Consider the following 25,484-nt stretch of genomic DNA (forward strand, 5'->3'; position numbering starts at 1 on the left):
TGTCTAATTCCTTAAGATACCTATGTAATATAGAAAAAAAACTTATTTGGTTCAGATTTTCCCTGTCTCAATGCATCAGTGTCAGGGATCTCAAGGGGTAAGACAATTGACGATAAAATACACCCCCAATCATGAATAATTACCACTTTTGTGGATTATAATTATTGCTTGAAAAGTTTCGAAACTGATCCGGAACCAATCAATCAATAAAAGTACCCAAAGCTTTTTAGTCAACGACTAAGATAACGTCGTCATAAAACTTTAAGTACCATTGTAATTTACAGTCTCATACCTCCTCCCCTCCTGATCGGTGTATAGAATTTATTTGTTATCAGTATGAAAAAAACATGTATTCCATTGATGCCTACTTATTTTTCCCATATTTATTATGAATAATATCTATTCATAATAATATCACACAACATAGACGGTCTAAGAACATTTCTTACGTGCATTTGGACTACAAACAAACTTTTTCAAAAATAATTCGTTGGATCTAAAAGGATAAGACAATGGCCAATAAATTAATGTACATCCCCTATAATGATAAACAAAATTACCCCTTTTGTACCGTAAGTGGTTGAAACGTTTGAGCACTAAACTTAATGAACCAACCAATAAAATTTACAAAAGTCTCCAAAGTTGTTAAGCTTACAAATAAGAGATTGTTAATATAAAACTTTGAGGACTAACATAATAAACATCCCATTATCCCCTCTCTCTCTCTGACCGAATAATCTTGCTAACCTCAAAATCTGACCTTCCCCTTTCCCTAAAGTGCCCCTAGAGGCCTATAGGGACGTACCACAAGCAGGTTTATAGAATAGCAACGTTGCCAACTAATAAATTTAAAGTTTAAGTTGAGAATAGAAACATAAATTAAACTTGTTTCCTATGTTTTGTTCCAATTCTAAATTAATTATTTATCCAACTTTCTGTTTATTGATATATGAATATCTATCTATCTATCTATCTATCTATCTATCTATCTATCTATCTATCTATCTATCTATCTATCTATCTATCTATCTATCTATCTATCTATCTATCCATCCATCCATCCATCCATCCATCCATCCATCCATCCATCCATCTATCCATCCATCCATCCATCCATCCATCCATCCATCCATCCATCCATCCATCCATCCATCCATCCATCTATCTATCTATCTATCTATCTATCTATCTAATTTGTCGTGTAATTTACTGTGAGGGTAAACTAATTAATTTATTATCTTTTGTCTCTCAAACTTTTACCAGTGTTGCTTCAATTTAACAAAATATTTTGTATTAAGTAAGCCCAGCATAATAATTCAGGGATCTAAAGGGATAAGTCAACTAACTAAAAATTTAAGTACATCCCCAATAAAGATGCACAAAATTACCCTTTCTGTAGATTAAAATAAGTGGTTGAAACTTCTGAACACTTACCTTAGTGAAGTAACCAATCAAAGTTGTTAAGCCAACGAGTAAGAAAATATCATTATAAACCTTTGGGGACTAGTGTGATAAACTACCCATTGTCCCCTCACTCTTAGGTAATACCTATTATTTATCAAGTCGTTTTACAGATATAGAAATATCATTATTTAGGCTTGATGCTTTCCCACAAATCAATTATAGACCACTGAAAACGTCCCTTAAATAAGAGGGATAGAATTACTTTCTGTTGTCGCTATTAGTTTTGAGTGAAACCGCCAGGGGTTTTATAGCAACACCAAGTTAGTCTAGTATATAATTTATAGTTTATGGAGTAGTAGAAAAAGGAAAGAATCGTTTTATAAGGTTAAGCTAGATTTAGAAAAGGTTTCAATTTATGCTTGAAAGCTAACACTATAAATATCAGTGTTCTAATGAGATAAGACAATAGCCGATAAATTGATGTTCATCCCCAAGATTATCCCTTCTGTAGATTACTATCAGTGCAGTGGTTGAACGTTTGGACACTCAACTTAATAAACCAACCAATCAAATTCAATTAAAGTCCACAAAGTTGTTGAGCCAACTAATAAGAAAACGTTAAAATAAATCTTTGCAAGTTCCGGAATTAAAAAGTCTTTATTCTATAATTTCTAGTTTAATTTTCTAATATCCCTCTAACAGATTTTTACTTAAATTAATGGATTTTTTATTATGTTTTGAAGATAGGAACAAAAAACAAATCAGTTAATAACAATTTTTCAAAAAAAGTATAGAAAATATTTTGAATCATTTGGGTTTAATAACTAAATTGTTTATACCATCCAAATAAAGTTTGAAAAGTTTTAAGGAAAGTTTTTAGGATCCTACGACAAACGCAGGAGTCCCAAACGTCGGAGTGGACAAACTTCGGAATGGACACTTAACCTAACCTAACCCATTTTATTCTATTCATATCTTAACACTACCATATCTGTATAGAAATACTTAATAAAATTAATATTTTAACACTCCGACGTTTGGGACTCCTATGTTTGCCCTGGAACCGTTTTCTGAGGTGGATTCTTAAAAAAAATTGTCCCACTAATCACTTAGTAGGCAAAATTATTTTTGTGAAAAATCCACCAAAATCACATTAAAAATATACAAAAGTTAAACAAAATCATAGAAGTTTTATTAACCTAATATTTTATTTAATTTTTGTAGATTTTTGATGTGATTTTAAAGGATTTTTCACGAAAACAATTTTGCTCCACTAAGTGATTAGTGGGGCAAATTTTTTTTTAAGAATCCACCTCAGGTCTATTCAACATGCTGTAAGTTAAAATTATATATGCCATTAGAAATTTAAATAATTCTCATAATTTTGATAATTATGGGACTGAGGAATACACTGGTAACCAACGTTTTATAAAAAAAACGTCATCTTATTTGTTGGTTCAATATCTTTAGGCACTTTTGTTGAATTTTAATTGGTTCCAAACTAGAAATGTCTTAACTTATCAACCATTAATTTTTTTGTCAGCAATCTTTTACTTTGTCCATAGTTGGAGAGTGATAATCAGGGAGAGATGGGAATTTTGGGTTGTTTATTACACAAGTCCCCAAAGTTTTCTAATAATGTTTTCTTATTCATTCACTTAACATATCTTGGAACTCAAATGCATTTTTAATTTGTTGGTTCATTAAGTTAAGTGACTAAACGTTTCAATTATTGATTGTAATCTACAGAAAGGGGGTTAATTTTGTGTCTCATCATTGGGGACTTCTATCAATTATGACTATTGTCTTATACCTTTTATCTCTGGTGAAAATAAATATTATTTAGAGAAGAATGAAATAAATACTTTATATTTTATCCATTGACAAAAGTTTTCAATGGGTCAATATTATAGTTATTCAATGTAATATAATTACAATAAAATATAATTTGTTTCGACTGTTATTGGACTGTTTTAGTGTTAAGACTTTAGGTCTTTAGACATTATTCTTTAAGAGCCTTTACTTTGTGTCTATTCTACAAATTAACTTTACTTAATCACAGATTGCAAAAAAAGTTATCAAATCTTTCTACATTTTAAATAGCGAAGTGCTCTATAATTCACTTTTTCAGCCTGTTCATCCATCATAAGTAACAACGCTGCTTTTTAATTTACTTTTTGGTTCTTAAGTCCTTAGGCTATGTAATTCTCTCAGCTGTCATTTCAGATAAGTTGCAGATTTTTATTGTGAAGATGGAATGAAATATATAATAATATTTTGTATAAATGTAACGTTATTTTTCTATATTATATCTTTCTGTCCTTCTTTCCCTTTTTTATCCTCCCTCGCTTTTTATTATTATTGGAAATTTTCAGATATTACATTTTCGTTGAAGTGTGTAGACACTAAGTTACTTCGCCAAGATTATATGCTTGGTTCTAAAGAGATTTTCACTAACCACTGAGCTGAGCTGATAAAGTTCTTCATTTTTGAAAAGATTTTCATAACGCCTCTTGAAATTTAGTCTCTGGATGTAGAGCAAATGCGTTAGTATTAACTGTGATTTTGTGACAAATGATATTGGCATTGAAATAACTTCTCCAATTTCATAACATACTTAAACCATTCATACTCCGTGTTTACCATGACAAAGGGAGGACTTGTTTGCGCTAAAAATCCGTAGTAAACAGTAGTAGAAGGATAAAAATCTATGTTAACTTTTTAAAAAAAATTGCCTATAGTTCTTTTCAATAAGAAATACACATATTTAGTGAATATTATTGTTCTACTACTATCTTTAAGCCTTAAAACTCTCACCTTTACGGATTTTTAGCGCAACCTACTCCTTCCTTATTAATTTTGAAACCGTGTGCCAAGGAGTCTATAAGATATCATGTCTATTAGTTATATGCCGGTACCTTAAGGGATGAGACAACTGGAAATTATTGAATGTGCAATGCATGGCATATCCAATAATGAAAAAAAATCACCAGTCTTAACATTGTATAAAATTATTGGTTGAAAAGGTTAGATACTTCTAGTTTGAATCAACCTATCAAGAATAATTAAAAGTATTAAATTCAACTTATAGTCAGAGAAACTTTGGATGCCAATACAACAATGTAATACAGAAAAGTGCTAAGTGCTAAGTCTCTGGAACACAACCAAAACATTTTCAATGTACAAGGTTATGGAAAGTAATATCAACTTTTAGAGAAAGCTTAAAATATTAAGACTTTAAGATCTCGAAAATGGCTGTTAGGTAGAAAACCGTTTTTGTTTTGTTTTTTCCTTACCTCGTAAGGGTAGGATTCTCCTTAGATTAAACCTAAATAAATTAGGTTCAGTAACATACAGCAGATAACCAAACCTTTGATTGCACGACCTTTGTCTCAGAAGTCCTAACTGTGCAATTGCATGGTAATGAGTTGCGCCAGTTTATGTGCCAAGGCATTCCCCTACTCTAACTATTAATGTCGCCCAACTGAGACAGCAGCAGTATAAAGTTTAGATTCGAACCTATCATCTCCCCGACGACGAGCGGATGCGCTTCAAGTTTTGGTGTACTTTTCCTATATGATCTAACGGAGGGGGACATTGGACTGTAAAGTACACAGGTACGCTAAGTTTTATAAATAAGTTGACTTATTCGTTGGCTAAAAAGATTTGTAGAATTTTGATTGTTTGGTTCTAAACTAGTAGTGTCAAACTTTACAACCAATATTTTCAGAAATCAACATCCCTTGATAATAAACATCATTTATAAAATACAATATTTTTAAATTAGACGAATTGAAAATCTTTGTGCTTTCTGTTCCGGGTAGACTTACTAACCAGGGTGGGAGGGGACATTGGGCTGTTTATTACACTAGCCCCCAAAGTTTTATATTTTTTATTCGTTTGCTTTACAACTTTGGGGGCTTCTATTGCATTTTGATTGGTTCGGTTGGTTTATTAAGTTGAGTGTCAAAACGTTTCAACCTCTAATTGAATCTACAAAAGAGGTAATTTTTTGTATCTTCATTCGGGATGTACATCAACTTTTCGACCATTGTCTTATACCTTTAGATATATGCTTACTAACGGACCTGCCATTAATGTAGAAAAGTCTCGCTATTAAAAAGAGATAAACGAAGAGATGTAAAAAGGTTTTACTTAGTTTAAAAGGAAAAAGGTAATGTGTCCTAAACCATTTTGTTATTACAAAACAGAGAAATAAAGTCGTTAAAAGACAATTATAGCCATGTTAATTCAATTTTTGCCCTTCTTGTAGATTTTTAAAAGCGAAGCTTTTCTATAATTATTAGTCGGTCCGACCTTAAAAATTAGCTCTTTTAATTAATTTAGGCAAGTTGGAATTGTCTTATCGATTTCAACTTTGCATGATTAATCCTATTACAATTAGGTACAATTTAGATAATCAATGTTCTGCTTATTAAGTTCTGAAACTCTTCAAGAGTTATTATTCGTTTGTCCTTCCTTCTGATTTTAGAGTTTTGCTTTTATGGACGGACTGTCATCCTTGTTATTACAAGGGCTCTATATCTATAATACAAAGTAGCTTGATGTCTGTCCGTCTGTCTGTCCCTTAAGATCTCGGTAAATACTGAACTCTTCAGGGAATATACCCACTGGCCCTGTTGTGGTTTTAGGCTATTTTCTTGGGGGCTGGGATACCCCCAACCCCCAAAAAAACAAAAAAATTCCCCCCAATTTATTTTTTTTGTAGGAGATATCCTTGGTCCTTTTTTTGTAGAAGATTTCCTTGGTCCTTCTTATTTTTATTTTTTTTATTTTTTGAATTTCACCACAACTTTTTTCTTATCATCTCTTGGGGCAAAGCCCCTAGAGGCTAGGGGCGAAGCCGCTAGTAATATATATGTTACCCAAAGTTATAAAGTAACATGGCCGCGTTATCTTATTAGTTGGCTAAATAATATGGGGTATCTAATTGATTTTTATTGCTTGGTTTCAAACTGTAAATATCCAAATTCTTCAATCAATAATTTGAATCTACAGAAGGGTAATTTTGTTCATAATCATCGAAGATGTATTTAAATTAATCGACCATTGTCTTATCATCTCAAATACCTTCCTGTAATGACAATAATTCATTTAATAATATAATTTTTTGGAAGTATTATACGAATACCTCTAGATGTAACCCAAAGATGCACAGGAAATATAAAATTTCTGCAATAAATTGTACCTTGAAAAAAAATATAGGATAATTTCAGCCATAAAAATGTGAACATTTTCCCATTATTTTTAGACGAAAATTGATCCCTTCCCCCTTATTAAACAGCTTATTAGGATTTATTAGATGAGATATCTTAAAGAATAAGACAATGGGCTTAAATTTGCGTACAATAATTGTTAAAAACATACCTACCCCTTCTATAGAATGAAAATAAATATGGAGCATTTAATGTTTAACCCTTTATTGGAAATTTGAACAAAATAATATAATAAATAATTAAAAAAGAAATACTTAATATGAACTTAACATGATTCGCGTATGGCATTATATCTTAAAGTCATAGGCATAAATTTTTCGATATTATGTGAGTAGGATAATTATATCAAATGAAAAAACAAGGCCAAAAACATGAATATACAGACTTTCTGTTAAAGAATATAATGTTGCTACGCTTTTTTAACTTTGCCTTACTATTACAGGAATTGCCAAGAAAATTTTAAAAACAAAAAAAAAAACATTTTAGCACGGACAGACCCTCAATATATAAAAGCTATACTCTCAAAAGACACTTAGATATGTAACTCTATAATTAAAGTCAACTTATTTGGTTAAAATCCTCAAAACCACAGTGTATATACAGTGTTTTGCGAGCAAGAATTAGATTATATTTGATTATATTTATAGTATAGTACTACTATACAAATAATGGATGTTTTAAACAATTTCAAAACATGTACAGTGTGGATAAAGCTAGGTGTTTTTTCTTTAAAGTCCTAGTCGAGGAAAGAACCCCCACCCCACTTTATTTTCAATAAAATAAGATTATTTCAGTGTTAGTCTTTTACTTTATGTCAGTTAGTTTGGGTTATATTGGGTGTAGGTTGTCCCCGCCGGGTTAAGGTATAAATAATCTCCCTCCCCTTTATTAATTTATTCTTTAAAGAAGATTACGTTTCTTTGCTCGCTAGGCCTTTTGAGGGAAAGCACCAAGCAGGAAAAATATATATATATTTTAAAAAGTAATAAGCCTTTTTATCTTTAGAGAAAGATCTCGGTACCCCCTGAACTGGTATGGTTCTCCTTTACAGTATAGCTTCCTATAGGTTCCAAGATGGTTTTAAGCTATTTTATTTTTATAAGTCTGGGAATGGTTTTAAACCTTTAGATGCTAGGGGCGATACCACTAGTTTTTTTTTATAAAAACCTGTAACTTTTTCAGTTAATTCACTTTAACGTATATCTATGTCTTTAATATAACTAATAATTTTCTGAAATGTTCAATGCACTGATATACAAATATATGGAATAAACCTTAACAATCCCAAACTACAGATTGAGAATAAGAGAATGGATATGAGATTGTATACAAGAACCTTTCATACATTTCAGCAGTAATTTTACCAATTATTATACTAGTAGTTGGGTGTTTGTAAATTGCAAACATGCTTTTTGTTTTATCTAGGGTTTAGCCCAAGCTTCTAAGGGCTCTGTATTTAAAGAGGTGAAGAAGGGGCAAGAAAATAGCCTAAAACCAACCCAAACCTTGTATTGGAAGCTAAAATAAACATTCCAAAAGATATTTCAGAAAAGAAAAACTTAATCGGTTTAGTGGTTAAAAAGATCTTAACTTACAAAATCTTGCCACTTTATATCATAAGATTTTATAAGTTTTCAAATCTGTTGTTAAAAAATAGATTAAATAGCAAGAAAATTTTCTGTTTCAAAAGTTTTTTTTCAATTAGCAAGATTACATGAGAACTTATATATAAGTAGTATGCAAGCAATAGCTAATTGCACCATATAATTAAAAGGACCCTCTTTGTTTAATAATCCATATACTTTAAATTTTTTGTGCTGTTTTAATAATCCTCTACTTAAGTGTTGTAAATTATTTTAATTTTATTGTGGAAGCAGGAGACTATTGAGCCGTTTTAGAGATTTAAAGCTACAGAGAATATCAGCAGTAAATACTGTTACCAAAGATCGTTGTTTTTAATTAAGGAAAAAACATTCTATATGTGTACATATAAGGTAGAGACAAGGCATCTGTAAAAAAAAAAAGTAAATGGAAGGCGGAAGGGATAAGACAATGGACGATAAAGTGATATACATCCTTAATGATGATTAACAAACTAACTCTCCTGCCGATTGAAATTAATGTTTAATTGATAGTTTAGACCAAGCAATCAAGATTTGTGTAAAGAACCCAAGACTATCAAGCCATCGAATATTGATTATAGTTTATCAAACTTGAGATAACAGTTTAATTTATAGTCTAATGTCCCATTCCTTCCTGGTTTTAAGTGAATGTTATTAATATATTAATATTTATATGGAAACTTTCGCGTAGAAGAAGCTGTTTATAGTTTATATGACATAATTCAATACAAATTACTAGTGATAGGCCGATATACAGACTAAATAACCAATGACAGGTCAGAATTTCTTAGAATATTCTTCCCTACCCTTATAAACATTGACTTGGATACTTAACTAGGCACTTCCGGGCAGCCATTGTTAGGGATGTTACCCCGGCAGAAAAAAGAATATTTTACTTCAAATCAGCTTTTTAAAAAGTATTATTGTACAGGTAATTAAGTTTTATTTGGAGGAAAAATAAGTTTTAACCACCTTTACGAAGATATCTTGACAAAGGAAACCTAACCGGTCTTGTGATTGGCGAGTTCTTTTTGTACAGGCAGAAAATTGTATTTGATAGTAATAACTCTGTGGTTTGTTATAATTACAGACAGTTTGACTTTAGTAAAGTGTTTAAAAAACCAAAATTTTATGTTCCTTAAAAAAGAGATGGATAATCCGTCATTTCTATGACGTCTTATGGCTGATTTTTTAGACATTTTGTTCCTCTCTATTATAGAATAGTATAATCCTTATACAGTTTAATTAAATAAGTGATCTAAAGGGATAAGACAATAGCAAATAATTTGATGTACATCTCTCATGATAATAAACTAAATTATACATTGTATATATTAGGTAAAACTAACCAATCGAAATCTAATAAAAGTACCCAAAGTTTTTAAGCCAACAAATAAGATAACGTTGTTTATAAAACTGTGTGTACCAATGTAATCAAAATGAGTAATTATCAAATTAGAAATTTTTAAGTTTTTGATAAAACAAGTTAGAAAGTGTTATATTTTTTATGCACAAAAAATGCTCAACTACGCAAAATATAGTGGAAACATTGCAGTTACGAAGAAATTGACACCCAGTAATGTCACATTAGAATATTTAGTTTTAATATAATATTTTGTGCTGTGATATAACGTTATTTAAGATCTCAGAAAGGGCCGTGAGAGAGAAAGGTTGAAGGACTATTAAAGTTATGCACTTGGAGGTGGTAATTTTGATGAAAAGACATAGATACACATTTATATATATTATATACATCCAGGGTTATGCATTTATCTGGGAGGGAGGAGACAATGGACTGGGTATTAAACTGGTGCCCAAAGATGTTTCCTCATAAACTTTGGTACTTTAAATGAATTTCAATGCAAACGTTCCAGCATTTAATTTTAATATACAAAGGGGTAATTTTATTTTTCATCATTGGGGATGTACATCAATTTAAAGTCCAATGTCTTATCCCTCGAGATCCCTGAAATTTCTAGAGGCGCAGTTACATTATAACAAAGTTATGTTCACTTTAACTGTTTTATGGCAACTATAGTCAGGGAGGGGACTTTGGACTGAAAATTATTCAAGTATTCAAAGTTTAATAAACACGTTTTATTATTTTTTGCTTGATATCTTTTGGTACCTTTATTAAATCTTAATTTGCTTTGTTTCGACGAAAAAAGTCCGAAAATTAAAACCAATTATTTTATTCTACGAAATATCTAATTTTGTTTATCACTCTTTGGGATGGAATTAGCCGCTTTGTAAAAAAGTTGGTTTTCAAGAAAAATGTATTTTTCTCTAATTTTCAACCTAGTTCCATGAAACTCAAAAGTCAGTGAAATTAAAGGGATAAGACAATTAATGATAAATATATGTACATATCCAATGATGATAAACAAAATTACCCTTCTGTAGAAGAAAACAATTGGTAAAAAGTTATCAGTACTTAAAAGTCTCCAATGTTTTTATACCAACAATTTTTAAAAGAAATAACTTTGGGTACCAGTAAGAATTAAATTCTAATTTCCTCTCCCTCCCTGGGTAAGGCTGCATAATATATTGGTATAATGAAATTATCGTGTCTATTACTAGTCTGATACAACCTATTAACTCTTAATTTTATATAGCACTCTTTATATCTAATTTTCTCTAGATATATTTATAGTTCTTTGACTTTTTTCTTATTAATAGCGAGATATTAACTGCTTTAAATTACATAAATTAATATATTTTATCCACCCTTCACTTTACTATAAAAAACAACTTTTTTAAATGATAGGAGATCATTTTATGGAGCGTTGTCTCTTGGCGAGAGGGGGGGGATAAGTAAAAAATAGTTATAAACCTTCCCTGGGCCTAAAAGAAGCGTCACAGTAAAGGAGAACCATATCAGTTCAGCGGTTGGCATTCTACGCTACATGAAGACAGATTTTTTATTGCTGCGGTACTTACGGACATTATATATATTATATTCCTTATTTTTTTCTATTATTTGCTTATATCTAATTACCTACTTAATCTAAAGAGGTAATTAATCACAATCGTAAATAACCTGTTATATGTTAATAACAAGATATAATTTATACAAGAAAATAATAAGGTCAAATAAAGGTTTTATTATGGTAAAAATATAAGAATTTTTAGGGCATACTCAGTAAATGTACAAATCTTCAAGAATTAAATCCTTGTAGTGCCATGTAAGCGTGAAAGTATTGGATCGTTGCAGGCCAGTTTTTGGAAGAATGTATAACATGGTGCATTTATAGAGAAGTATTGCTACTCTACGGACGTCATCTGCTTTATTCAACCCTATTCCGAGGAGCCTTCTGAAGACACATAATCAAGGAAGGGGGGTAGCTTATTTAACCCCCCCCCAAAAAAAAAAAAATCCTTTCCAAGGGGGATCTATAACATTTCCCCCTGAAATAGGATTAACAAAATAATATTACAGAAAACCTTTGCCTATCCTCGATATTATTTTCTTATTTGTTGCCAAAACATTGTTGTAATATAGGAAAAAGTAATAATAAAAGTAGTAGTTTAAACTAGATATGGATATTAAAAACATTTTTTTCATCTTTGACAATTCTAGATTTTAAAATATTTCTATAAAATTAAATAAAAAATTTTTAATGGTACTCAAAACTCCTATTCTTTTATGCCTGATAAAAGTATATATGTATCTGTTGATTATATATTTTTTTGTTTATATATCGTTGTAGGTAATTAAGAATAATATACAGTAACCCACCCCCCTTCAAAACCAAAGAAAAATATATTGAAAGATTGATGGCTTATATTACCACAATTAAACTTTTTTGATAAAAAAAGTATTTTAGATGCTTTATTAGGGTAAGGTTAGTTTAGGTTAGAAATAACCCACGGGGATAGTATTCCATAGAGATAGATTCCCGCAGGGTTAGAGCACCTTTGCAGTGTACGGAAACAATTTCTTACAAAAATTTAAATAATTATTCTCAAAATTTTTAAGCACAGTTGAAGTATTAATGACCTACTTTAACTATTCAACCATGTTTTATGAGACTAAAATGATTTTCAAGAATCGTAGCTCCTATAAAAATTACCCTTTCTGTAAATAGAATTAAGAAATTACACAAAACCATTTCTGTTTTGTCTGAATTTATTGACATTTATTTTGTTCTTGATACTATCAGACAAAATAACCCTGTTGATCACTAGTAGCCACCCCCCCCCCCCCCACACCTTATTTTTAAAATAAATTAAAAGTAAGGGGGAGGTAGTTTTTTTAGTTTGTTCATTAATATATGTCAGATTATATTATAGATTATTTTGGGTACTGGTTATTCCCAGCAGGGGTTGGGCAAGGATAAAAATCTTACCTATCAATTACTTTTTCAGAATGTACCTCCCCGATTTATTTTCCAGTGTCCTAGATTTATATTATTACCATGCATGGCTGGATAAATAAGGTTTTTCCCCATGACTTTGGGAAAAATAACAAAACCGCAGAATTTTTATTAATTTAGCATAAACCATGGATTAAAAATAGATTCTTTGGGTGATATCAATAGTATTTTTAAAAGACTTGCTTCCTATTAATGGATATTTGTTTTTTACCATATATCTACGTAGACATTAAATATTTCCCACTTTTATAACTTTGACAATATTATTAGAAATGGAATTTGACATTAAATAGTTGAATAATAAGAATAAATTATCATGAATCACAAAACCCTTCAAAAAATATTTCTCATTTTTGCTGTAGCAAAGTGACAGACATACGAACTATAAAAATTATACACCGGTTTTTTGTTTGAATAATAAATCTTCACAAAAAATGTGTCTATTTTGAATAGAATCCGAAAAAAAAACGTTTTTTTGCTGAAATGCATTGACACTAATTTGGCTGTTGTCCAGCTCATTGGTAAAGCATTTCTACGGAAATAGCGTATTTGGCAGGGGGACCTGAGTATAACACCACCTGGTCCCACTAATTAAGGACTATGGTATAATAAAAAAAATAAAGTACACTGTTAAAAAGCGAGGGCTAATACTTTGAGGGCCGAAATTGAAAAATTGGCATAGATATTTGCTCCACGGCCGAGCAGGAGAATCTACTAAAAATCTCCAGAAGCCTATCTTGTCCTAATTTATTTTATATTCTAATAGACAAAATTTGATATTAGATTAGTCCGACGAATAAAATTCTATTATACATTTAAACTAGTAGTCTTTATCTATTTGGCCACAGAATAGTTAGAGGTTTCAATAATAGGTAAGATTGAAATAGATCAAAAGACGGCTATTTTTTATTTTAGAATATAAGTGTTTATATCTCTCTTGGCTATGCTTCTGTTATTTTTACCTCCAATACTAGAGGTTTAGTCACTAGAATGTTATTGTATAACTTCATTTACTTCTTAATAACGGTTGTTTATTCTAACTTAAGTTAAGAAATAGATTTTATAGTGTAAGTGTATAACCAAACAACTACCTGGATCCCCTCTTCAAAGATCTTTTTCGTTTGATATCAAATTGTTTTTGCTCTTTTATAGACACTAGGCTGTGTTAATATTTCCGAGGCTATTAGTTGATTTTCAAAGACGTAATTCAAAGTCAGCACAGGGTCGTCAAAAAGGGGTCATACAGTTATTTAATCCCTTCCCCCTCCAGTGTTTTACTCTGATGTTGAGGATATGCTTTCCATGAAAAATTATCAGATGGAATACACTAATATACACAATACCTTTCCCCCCTGGAAAGCAATATTGGTAAACATACAACACTTAGTTGTATCATAATATTATGTCATTAAATCATTACCCACATCATTAAGATAAATAAATAATAATTCATAACTTTATATTTTGTCTTTCAAAAAATAACCATCTATCTTTATTAAGAGCCATGTAACTCCAATTTTCTCTTTTCAGAAGCTTCAAACAAACAAAAAAAAGTAGAAAATAGTATTAGGGAAAATATTCTAATATTATTAAAAGTTTCATGCCTTAAAATATTAAATTATCAATATAGGATTAACATCATGTAAACTATTATAGTCTTGTCTTGGAAGATTTACATTGCATGTAACAAAATAAGATTTAACTAGTTATTTAACATTTATGGGTTTAATATCATGCCTGAAGTAATATTTAGGATTAAACATATTAAATAATGGAACAATTCTATTTACATAAAATTATATAAACTTCTAAATTAAATTTAGTAACAAATATAGAACTATATAGACTTGCTGAATCAGAACTAAATATGAAAGTAAGCTTTTTATTTTATGAATTCCTTCAATTTCAATTCTAATTCAGAATCTAATTCAAGAAAATAACTAAATATATTATGTACAAAATTATATGTGTTTTCTGAACGCCAAGATATTATTTGAAGTTAATGAAATATTAAGAAGCCAAATCAATGATTGACTTTTAATATGATAAATCATAGGTATTCATTATGAAAAAGAGATTAATAATTCTTTTATCTTTTAAAGATAAACTTTAACTAAGTTATTTACATTAAGATTATTATAAAAACATTAACATGCCTATGTATAATGGGATTTAGGACATGTAACTCATAAAAACACATCTTGATAAAATTTAATATAAAAGTTCAGAAAAAAAAACTATTTCACCAATATGTGTTTTAACAAAAATATAAAGAGCATCATTTTTTTTGCAATATTCCGTAGAGTTAGTAGCAAGCTTTCAGTCACATACGCTTATTAGATTAAACTGTTCTCACTTATCAGTTTAATTATACTATGAGTTTGATAAAAATTAAGTACAGTTTGACCTAATAAGCGCATCTTACTGGAAGCTTGCACCCAATTTTTGGAATATTGGGGTTTATTTGACGCTTTTGATCTAAAAATAGTTACCTTCAAATACAGTTTGTTGAATGCCATTGGCTATTCAAGAAAAATTGAATAATTATTAATACAAAGAAGATCAAAGGGATGCTAGATTTAACTTTCAACTTAATCAAATTCATAAAATTTTAAAATGATGACAATTATATGACAAGGAAATTGTAGTGTTCTAGTCATAAATCATACACAACACAATATTAAATATGTATGTTTATTAAGATCCTGTAAATGGCTGGGCTGATTGTTTTTACTAGTTTGAGAGAAGTTGAGCAATGGTCAATGGAATGTTTCTTATTCTTTAAAATGAGGAAAAAAATTATAACCCTCCTTCAAATGCATTTTTTAGGCTTTGCCTCTAGAGGCTAGTGCAAAATTCACTAGTTATTAAAATAAGGTAATTTGATATTTAAATAAGAGGAACTTATTGGAATTAAAACAGCAAAAGTTAATTGGTTGCTTAAATGCTGCAATTTAATATTCTCATTATCATAAAAAGATTTATATTTTAGTGGATTTCTGACAGCTGTCTTAAGACAATGAATTTTTCGGCCATTTTTTAGAAATGGTGGCTGCAGCTGAAGATCCTTATAAGATTGCATGATAATAAAAAGAGTAATATATTTGATGATTACACAATCTTTAATAGGCGCCCAAGAACATATACATACCTGGGATCTGAAGAGATAAGATAATGACCGATAATTTGATATACATCCACAATGATAATACACAAAATTACCCTTTTCTAAAATTCAATTAAAGTCAACAAAGTTATTAAGCCATCAAAAATTAAAATGTTATTAAAAAACTTAGGGGACTATTATGATAAACAGCCAAATGTCCACTCCCTCCCTGCATAAACATACACAATTGGACAATGCATCAAATTATTTTTTCTCTCATATTGACAAGGAGAATTGAGTATGTGTGGAGAATGTTGGAATGGAATCTAAGAAATGTAATAAAAAAGAGAATCTTTATCAAGAGAAAATAAATTAAATAAATTTTTTCTATTACAAAAGTAAGAAAAGCATTTATGATAAAACTAAAATATTATTTGTAATATCAATTTAGGCATAAACGTTTGGTGTTTCATGCAAAACAAATTTTAGTATTATAAAAAAATGTTTTTTTTATTCAAAGAATCTTAAAAGTTACAGAAAAAGTTATGATATTTGCTTATTAGGGAAGCTTAGCATAGGACTTTATGTGTTTTTTGACTAGCAACACTTAACCCAATAATTATACTCCTAGAGGCAAGGATGCCAGTTTAAAAAAATGTTTTAATTTATATTTTCAAAGGATGACATAGACAACATCCCTTAGTAGCGAAGCACAAACATAAATGGACAATATGGATTATAGTGCAGATGTTGAATTGTCATAAACAAATAGAAAGAATTCGGCAAAAATATTTTAAAATTATAATTTTTGTCTTTTGAACGACGGATAGACGGAAAAAACAAGACACCTGCCATAGGAATCTTTACTGAAAATTTCTCTTAAATTAAAATTTCTCTTAAATAGCAGGCTAGAAAATCACAATTCTCTCATAGTGTTACTGACTGGTGGACAGACAAAGTAAAATATAGAGTAGCTTCTTCACTAAAAAAGACAATATGTAAAATTGTAAACTTTTTGTTTAGGCTATCAATGTACTGAATAGTACTCTCATAAACAACTTTTATGTCTCAATGCGTAAGAAAAGTCGTCAGGGATCTTAGGGGATAGGACAATGCTGATAAATTAATGTAAAATCTCAATTTTGAAAGACAAAACCATCACTTTTGTAGGTAAACGTTTGGACACTTCCAATTAGAAAACAACCAATCATGATTAGACAAAATTATTCAACGATTTGAGGCTGCAAATCAGAGAATAAATTATAAAACTTTAGGTACCACTTAAATATACAGCCCAATGTCCCGTCCCACCCTGGGAGAAAGTAAAAGATGGAAATAATCTAAGTTTTCTCTCTCAAACTTTTTTTTCTACTTTCTCGATTTTTTTCCTTTTTTATACATTGAGTCGACTGGGACACAAACTTTTTCTTTTATATTATTTCCTTTAATAGAAAAAGAATATTTTTTATTATTGTTCAAAAGATCTAGCATCCCCTTAATAATATTTAAGATTTTGGTTACATATTTTTCTTTCTCAAAAAAATAGTGTTTCACTTAAGAAATCATAATATTTATCATTGCAACGTATTACAGACAGATTTCCACGGATGTTAAAATACAAAAAAAAATCAGTTTTGTTAGCCACGAGGGGTTGAAGGGCCGTGTCAAAAAATTTTAATATTCGGGAAAACTTGTATGTAAAACGAGGCTATATATGATTTTTTAGTATAGCTGAGAACCGGTTCTTATCCAACAGAATTTATTCGGAAACAAAGACATTTTGGGAAAATACAAAAATTATTTTTAATATTTTTGAAAAAGAAAAATATTATTCTGGATGGATTAGATAATAATACATTTAACATAATAGATTATTTTTAAAGATAAGAATTTAGATTTGTTATAAATAATGATTATCTTGCACAATATTTAAACATAGTTATAAGTTTTTTGTAGTAATGTTTGATATTTGTATGTATGTCGTGTTAGATATTAGTCAAATTAACTGGAAGTTGTTTCCCTCAAAGTTTCTTTCAAGCACAGTAACTCCCATCAATTTTTAAAAAAAAACTAGAAAATATGGTGCGAAGTTTTACTTGTATTTCTTTTATACTTTATATAAGGTTAGGTTAAGTTTTATTGGATTTAGGTGTTAGACATAAAGAAAAAAATACACCATTCATCCCTTATTCAACTTATTTCAACAACAAGCTTCTGTGTTCTGTGCTCGCTAAGCTCTTTGAAAGTAAACACTAAATCCAAATCCACTGGCCAAAACGTTCACAAATTACACATTAATATTTCTTAAACCAATGTCCAATATCGAATGCAATTGTCCTTGTTAAAATTGTAAGATTCTCAAAACTGTCTTTTGTTTTGTTTTGTTAAAGAACAAAATGCACAATTGTTCAAAACTTAAAGAAACGAACTCGAGGGGCCATTCAAGTTTAAATTTAACATTAATCTTTATTTCAGCATAATATTGCAACAATAATCATTGTGGTGTTCAATCAATTCCGCAAAATTTCACATTATAAAACTGCTAAATATTATTACAACAGCAAAACTGCACCTTCCCTTTTACTTCATTCTCTATATTATACATCTTCTTTTCTTATTTTGTTGCTACTGAGCGAAGCTATTGTTAACCTATTTATCAGATTCTCTCAGAAAAATATGTCCTAGGACGATTTTTTTTCTATCAGATCTAAGTTTCTCTTTAGTAAAATCTTGAAATGTAAGAATATCCAAATTATGTATTCTAGTTATTTTGGAATTTATTTACACGAAATTTTTGTTGTTTAGACTTGTTGAATATTGAATGCATTGTTACTTTTATATATGCGTGAATGGTCGTTTGTCTGATTTGTTGAGCTTCGGTTTTAATAGATGTTGATATGTTAAGTATATGAAACCCAATGCAGATTTGGGGTTGTGTTGCGGAAGAAAAGGGACACAACAAGTTGTTAGTGCTGTTGTAATGTTGTTCTATCTAATAGTTAGATAACCGAATGGATTTTTGTGGGCCCCTAGAAAAATTATCCTCAAAACATATATTTTTGTTTTTTTCTAATTCAAATCCCCCTTCACCTTATGTGACCCTAGAAGCACTCAAGGGGCGTTGCAGCGTGATAACAATATTAAAACAAAATACAAAATATAGATGACAACAAGTTCTCTCCTTTTACACCATAATCCATTCCTGTACCTAACTATTATATAAATGTGTATAAATAAAGAAATATGGCAATTGCTTTTGCACCTAAGTCGAATGCAAATTTTAAAAATTGACAATATCTGCCAATTTTTCAGCTTTTTCTATTTCACTTTCTTTGAATTTGAAAATGATAATAATGGCCTTGTTGTTCTTGTATTTATACAATAATAACAAGGATAATAACATCCATAACAAATATAGAGTTAAATGCACTTAATATTCCATATCATATTAAAGTCTAAATAAAGCTTCCATATTAGTGATTTATAAAACATGATGTTTGCTTCTATTATTATGCCTAATGGCCTTAGGAATTATAACTAAAGGATAATTTGATTATATGATTAGTAATATGATTATGTTTAAAATTCTTTTTTGAAAAAAGCTAAAAAATTAAAATGTTAAATTTGTATTATAGACTTTATGGTAATATATATACTGGCCTATCATTGGTCAATTGTATTGTATGACGTCATATTTCATTAGGCACTATAAGCTGCTTCCATTAGGACATTTAGCACTCTACCGTCAGATTTTAGAGCTCCGCTTTATGGATGATGTCATTCTTGTTTTTAGAAAAATTATTTTGTAAATAATAAGCAGCTTACAGTGCCTAAAAAATGACGTCATACAGTACCCAGCATCTACTAAAGTGGTTTTGTTTCTTTAGAAATGTTGCATTGACATGTCGTTAATTTTCAATACGTCTTTTTTGTGACGTATTAAAAGAAAATGACTTATTAATATGTCATTAATTGTTTTTTATTTGCCATTATTTTTCTTAAAAAAAGAAATTACAAATTAATGCCTGATTAAATATAAAAATTATGGTTGTTTCAATGCGTCATTTTGTATTTTTTCCACATATTAATATATATGTGTAGATTTACACATTAATGTGACAGTAAATAAAATAAATAATGTTGAATTAAAACGTCCTTATTGTGTAATGTGTCATCTTGATTAATTAAATAATTTTCAAGACACTTTAGAAAATAAGGAAGAGTTCAGAAAAAATTCTGACATAAGGGGGGGGGGGCGTAATGACATTTATTCGTAATCCGTGAGCAAAATGGTCTAAAAATTTAGTTAGACCCTTCAAACTTGGTATATAAGCCTAGTCCTATAGGTATTACATCTAAATGGCAAAAAAATCCAAAATTTTTTATTTTAAGGTTAGGTTAAGTAAGAAAAACCCTGCGGAAATGGGGTTTTTAGGCTTTTTTTGGTCTATTTTGATTTGGAAACTTACCTTAAATTGTTTTTTCTTAGGGTTTTAACTTACATACACTGTATCTATTCATATGGACATTATTTAAGATGATTCAGCAAGTCGGGGACCAACCCCAGAGGGCTAGGTGGGTGGCCTGCAGGGGTTAAGTGCATTTTTCCAAATACATATGTTGTGATACATCTAATTATAGGTTTTTTAGGTCAAGGAACTCAAATTTAGAGCTAAAATAAGCATTAGACTAATCTGAAGCGAAGCTAGCCCCAGCGGGCTAGGTTGGTGGCCCGCAGGGGTTAAGTGCATTTTTTCTAATATATATCTTGTAATATATCAAAATATAGGTTTTTTAGGTCAAGAACTCAAAATTAGCTTCAGATAAGTCGGTACTCGACTTTCTGGATCATTTTAAATAAAGTCCTCATTAATAGACCCAGTTTATACAAGAAAAAAACCTGTAAAAATTTAAGGAGTTTCTAGGTTAGGTTAGGTAAATGCCTTTAAGCCCTGCAGAAAACCAACCTAGCCCGGGGGGGTTAGCTTCAGGTTAGTCTAATGCTAATTTTCGCTCAGAATTTGAGTTTCTTGACCTAAAAAACCTATATTTTGATATATCACAAGATGTATTTTGGAAAATAATGCACTAAACCCCTGCAGGCCAGCCACCTAGCCCGCTGGGGCTAGCTTCAGATAAGTCGGTACTCGACTTTCTGGATCATTTTAAATAAAGTCCTCATTAATAGACCCAGTTTATACAAGAAAAAAACCTGTAAAAATTTAAGGAGTTTCTAGGTTAGGTTAGGTAAATGCCTTTAAGCCCTGCAGAAAACCAACCTAGCCCGGGGGGGTTAGCTTCAGGTTAGTCTAATGCTAATTTTCGTTCAGAATTTGAGTTTCTTGACCTAAAAAACCTATATTTTGATATATTACAAGATATATATTAGAAAAAATGCACTTAACCCCTGCGGGCCACCAACCTAGCCCGCTGGGGTCGGTTTCCGACTTGTTGGATTATCTTAAATAAAGTCCTCATTAATAGACAAAGTTTATTAAAATAACCAAGTAAAATTATAAGTAAGTTTCTAGGTTAGGTTAGGTAAATGCTCTTAAGTCCTGCAGAAAACCAACCTAGCCCGGGGGGGTTAGCTTCAGGTTAGTCTAATGCTAATTTTCGCTCAGAATTTGAGTTTCTTGACCTAAAAAACCTATATTTTGATATATAACAAGATATATATTAGAAAAAATGCACTTAACCCCTGCGGGCCACCAACCTAGCCCGCTGGGGCTAGCTTCAGATTAGTCTAATGCTTATTTTAGCTCTAAATTTGAGTTCCTTGACCTAAAAAACCTATAATTAGATGTATCACAACATATGTATTGGGAAAAATGCACTTAACCCCTGCGGGCCACCCACCTAGCCCTCTGGGGTCGGTCCCCGACTTGCTGAATCATCTTAAATAATGTCCATATGAATAGATACAGTGTATTTAAGTTAAAACCCTAAGAAAAAAACAATTTAAGGTAAGTTTCCACATCAAAATAGATCAAAAAAGCCTAAAAACCCCATTTCCGCAGGGTTTTTTTTACCTAACCTAACCTTAAAATAAAAAATTTTGGATTTTTTTGCCATTTAGATGTAATACCTATAGGACTAGGCTTATATACCAAGTTTGAAGGGTCTAGCTAAATATTTAGACCATTTTGCTCACGGATTACGAATAAATGTCATTACGCCCCCCCCCCTTATTTTTAAATTTTTTTTTCTTCTTAAAAACTAAAAGTTTGTAACATAAAAATAAAATCAAGAAATCTATTATTTTTATTTTTGAAGTTAAATTTTTCTTATTAAAAGACAAAAAACTATGATCCCCATATAAATATTATGAGTATTTAGTAATGTTTAAACCCTACAAACAAACATTACAATTTATGAGTAGAAGAATAAGTGTGAAGAATAAGATTTACTTAATAATAGAACTTCGTTCGTAAATGTGATGAGAGAATGAGTTAAATGAATTTTAAAAACATTTTTCCTTCTCTTGTTGCATAATTTCGAAAGGAGATCATAATCGACGATTAATCATGAATATAAGTTTTACAATGTTGAGGTAAGAAGTTAGCTTAAACAACTTTGGGGACTTTAGTGAATTTCAATTGGTTTTATAACTTTAAAGGTAAGAGTTCTATTTTATATCAATCCTATTATATTAATTAGTAAACGTTTTTTGTCTGTCCCAAAGGATCTCGCTAACTGCTGAACCGATATTGTTCTCTTTTACAGTGAAGCTTCTTATAGGTCCTGGGAAGGTTTTTAACTATCTTTTGGGAGGATTCCACACCCCCCTCCCCCCCAAAAAAAATATTTTTAAAAACTCTTTTGAAACTCAAATTTAAAATGGGATAAGGTCAACTTTTCTCCCTCCTACCAGTGCCCCTAGAGGCTTCTAACCAATCTGTTCCATGATATTTTGTATGTTGGTTGGTTGGTTAGGCAATAAAAGGCAGAAATTTAGAAATATATAAAAAAAAAGATTTTCTCGTTTCCTGATTAAGAGTGAGGTCTTATTTTTTTCCTGTGTACATTTCTCATATTCAATCATCTAGATTAATTGCAATTTTTATTAAAATAATCCATTTTTTATTTAACTCAAATCAATTTCTAATTATTAATTAATTCAATGATTTAATTAAAAAAATATTTATTTAATTCAATATAATAATTGTTTAATATATTAAATCTAATATTTTATTGATACACATTAAATACCAATTTTGGCGGCCATATTGTTTTTTTTGACGTTTTACAGTAAAAAAATGACGTTTTGATATGTCTTTATTTAAAATAATATGTTATTTAATATTTTTGTTATTTATATTTTTTAGTGACGTTTTTTCAGAGTTAAGGCCGCATTTTTAGGATTTAATAAAATATTATTATTTTTTAATTAATATTTAAATTATATTGTTAGTTTGGCGGCCATCTTGTTTTTCTGGACGTTTTAAAGGAAAAATTGACGTTTTAATGCGCCGTTATTTAAGATAACATGTCATTAAATTCAAAATATTGTTATTATTTATATTGTTTTTGGTGACGTTTTTTTAAAGATAATGACGTATTTTTGGTACACAAAACGTCCTTTAAAAAAATATGAAACGTCATTTGTATAGTAATAAAAAAGTTACGTCATTAAGGACGTATTAATGCGACATGTTTCTTAAAATAATGCGATAAAAGTATATGCTGGGTACAAATAATGACCAACGGTAAAATTTATACTAACCTAACATTAGTCAGTTGTTTTCTATGACTTAATTTTTTATTAGGCACTATAAGCTGCTTCTGTAAATAAAACATTGTTTCCCCGGCTACTAGTGGATGTAATAATCCTTGTTCTAACAAGAATAAATGATGTGCAAGATATTCATTATTTTAAAGATGTTAAAAAAGTCATAATTTTTGTTTTTAAAAAGCAGTTTAGTTTTAAAAATAAGGTGTTTGGATAACCTTACCTACTCGTGTCACTAGATAGAGAATAGAAATTCATATTTAGATATTTCATTCAATATAGTTTTCAATTGGTACCAGGGAACGTAAGGGATAAGACAATGGACGATAAATTGATGTACATCGTAAATTTTTCCTTCTCCCCTTTTTGACGGTACAACATTGAACGGGTATACGGAAAGTGTCATGTGTGACGTCATAAAAATACGTATAAAAGGAAGGATGAGAGTAGAAGTGGGAATGGAAACCAATAAATAAGACCTAGTAGTATTTTTATGACGTCACGCATGACACTTTCCGTATCTCCACTTTAAACAAACCAATTTAGATTTAATAATAAATTTTCTCAAAGATTTTAAGCCAACGAATGCGATTTATAAAACATTTGGGGCCAGATGTACACAATTTACTGTCCAATGTCCCCTTCCTCCCTGATAGGTATACACTATAGATTATTATGGTGTCAATCGTTTTAAGGCCGATAGATAAAATATCTTTAATTCAAAAAAATGTTTTGGATATATTTAGTTTTTTTTGGTTGGTTTTAGTCAGCTACGCGTCAGCCGCCTATATATAAGCCTCAGGGAAATGAACTTTTTATAACAAAAATATGTGGAATTCTAAACATGATCCAAATAACCCATCTTACCCCCCCCCCCCCCCAAAAAAAAAAAAAAAAAAAACGCCTGACGTGCAGCTGCCTAGCCCTGGTTTTAGTATTTTAGTGTTTTGCTTTATATCATTTTTAAAAATATACCAAAAATTGACAACAAAAAAAAGATTCGAAGATTTTTTTTAGTTTTAATTAACTTATCATTTAATTAAAATCTTCAAATCATCTTTATGAAAAATCAACCAAATATATATCAAATTTGTTAGTTGTATATCATGCTTATAAAATTATTTCAGCATTCGCTTATATAATATAACGATGATTACAAAAATACACTTTTTTCAATATATTTAGAATATTGATATTCAGTAACATGAAAGGAGGGAAAGAACAATGGATGACAAATTTACTATGTAACTAGCTTCCAAGTGCAGAATTTTTACATAAGAATCAGAGGCGTTATGAAGGTGGATATATAGGGGGTGAATACATTTATTTAGGGGTCTACAAACATCATTCTGCATTCCCCTAATAAAGCCAATAGGGGTTTCAAGTTAAAAAAAGACACACCCCCTTTGAAATCAACAAAACTCTGTTCACGCCTCTGAAGAATTGGGGGAAGATAAATTTATCTTCCATTGACGTTCCCTCTCTAAGTAATATATAGTATAGTACAGTAGATGCATCTAAAGAAAGAGATAGACATCCAACAAATCTAATCAATTTAGATTTTATAATTCTGTTAATTATATAAATGTTTGATTAAGATTTTTTAATTAATATGACTTAGAAAGTCCACGGAAAGCCAAATGGACAAACAACTAAATCCATATTACCCTTTGTACTAAAGTAACAGGATGAATGTAAGTATGTCTGCTAAAATTCAGTAATCGGCATAACCAATCATTGCACATTCACCATAAAAGTTTGATATTAGGTTAGGGAAGGTCTTTAGGCTTTTAGCTAAGGGAGAGGAGGAAGGTTATTTAAAAATCAATATAGAGGGAAGGAATCACCCAACCTTTAACCTTTAGTATAGTATTGTATCCCAGTTTAAAAAGTAGTAAGGTTTTTTTGGCTAAAACTAAAAAAGCTCTGAAAATACCCGTTTAAATTTTACTTTTCAAGGACGCTTTATAAATGTTTTCCTCACCTTCAGAGGTAAGAGGCAAAAAA

The 25,484-nt window shown here is 30.0% G+C and overlaps 1 protein-coding gene across 3 annotated transcripts in view; it reads right to left on the reverse strand.

Moving 5' to 3' along the window:
• Positions 1 to 25,484, reverse strand: part of LOC145304287 (uncharacterized) — a 72,022-nt gene that overhangs the window by 41,202 nt on the left and 5,336 nt on the right. The window contains exons 3-4 of one of the 3 annotated variants that reach the window (XM_080146139.1): positions 23,701 to 23,712; positions 15,132 to 15,161 (exon numbers count right to left, since the gene is read on the reverse strand). The exons of 1 other annotated variant lie outside the window; for it this stretch is intronic. In XM_080146139.1, coding sequence (XP_080002265.1) covers positions 15,132 to 15,161; positions 23,701 to 23,712 — 42 coding nt within the window. The remainder of the gene's footprint in view (positions 1 to 15,131; positions 15,162 to 23,700; positions 23,713 to 25,484) is intronic. One more of the 3 variants, XM_080146140.1, reaches the window with a different exon arrangement.

This window comes from Acartia tonsa, chromosome 13 (genome assembly GCF_053477335.1).
Source record: "Acartia tonsa isolate MP-2025a chromosome 13, ASM5347733v1, whole genome shotgun sequence".
In the NCBI taxonomy this organism is placed as follows: Eukaryota; Metazoa; Arthropoda; class Copepoda; order Calanoida; family Acartiidae; genus Acartia; species Acartia tonsa.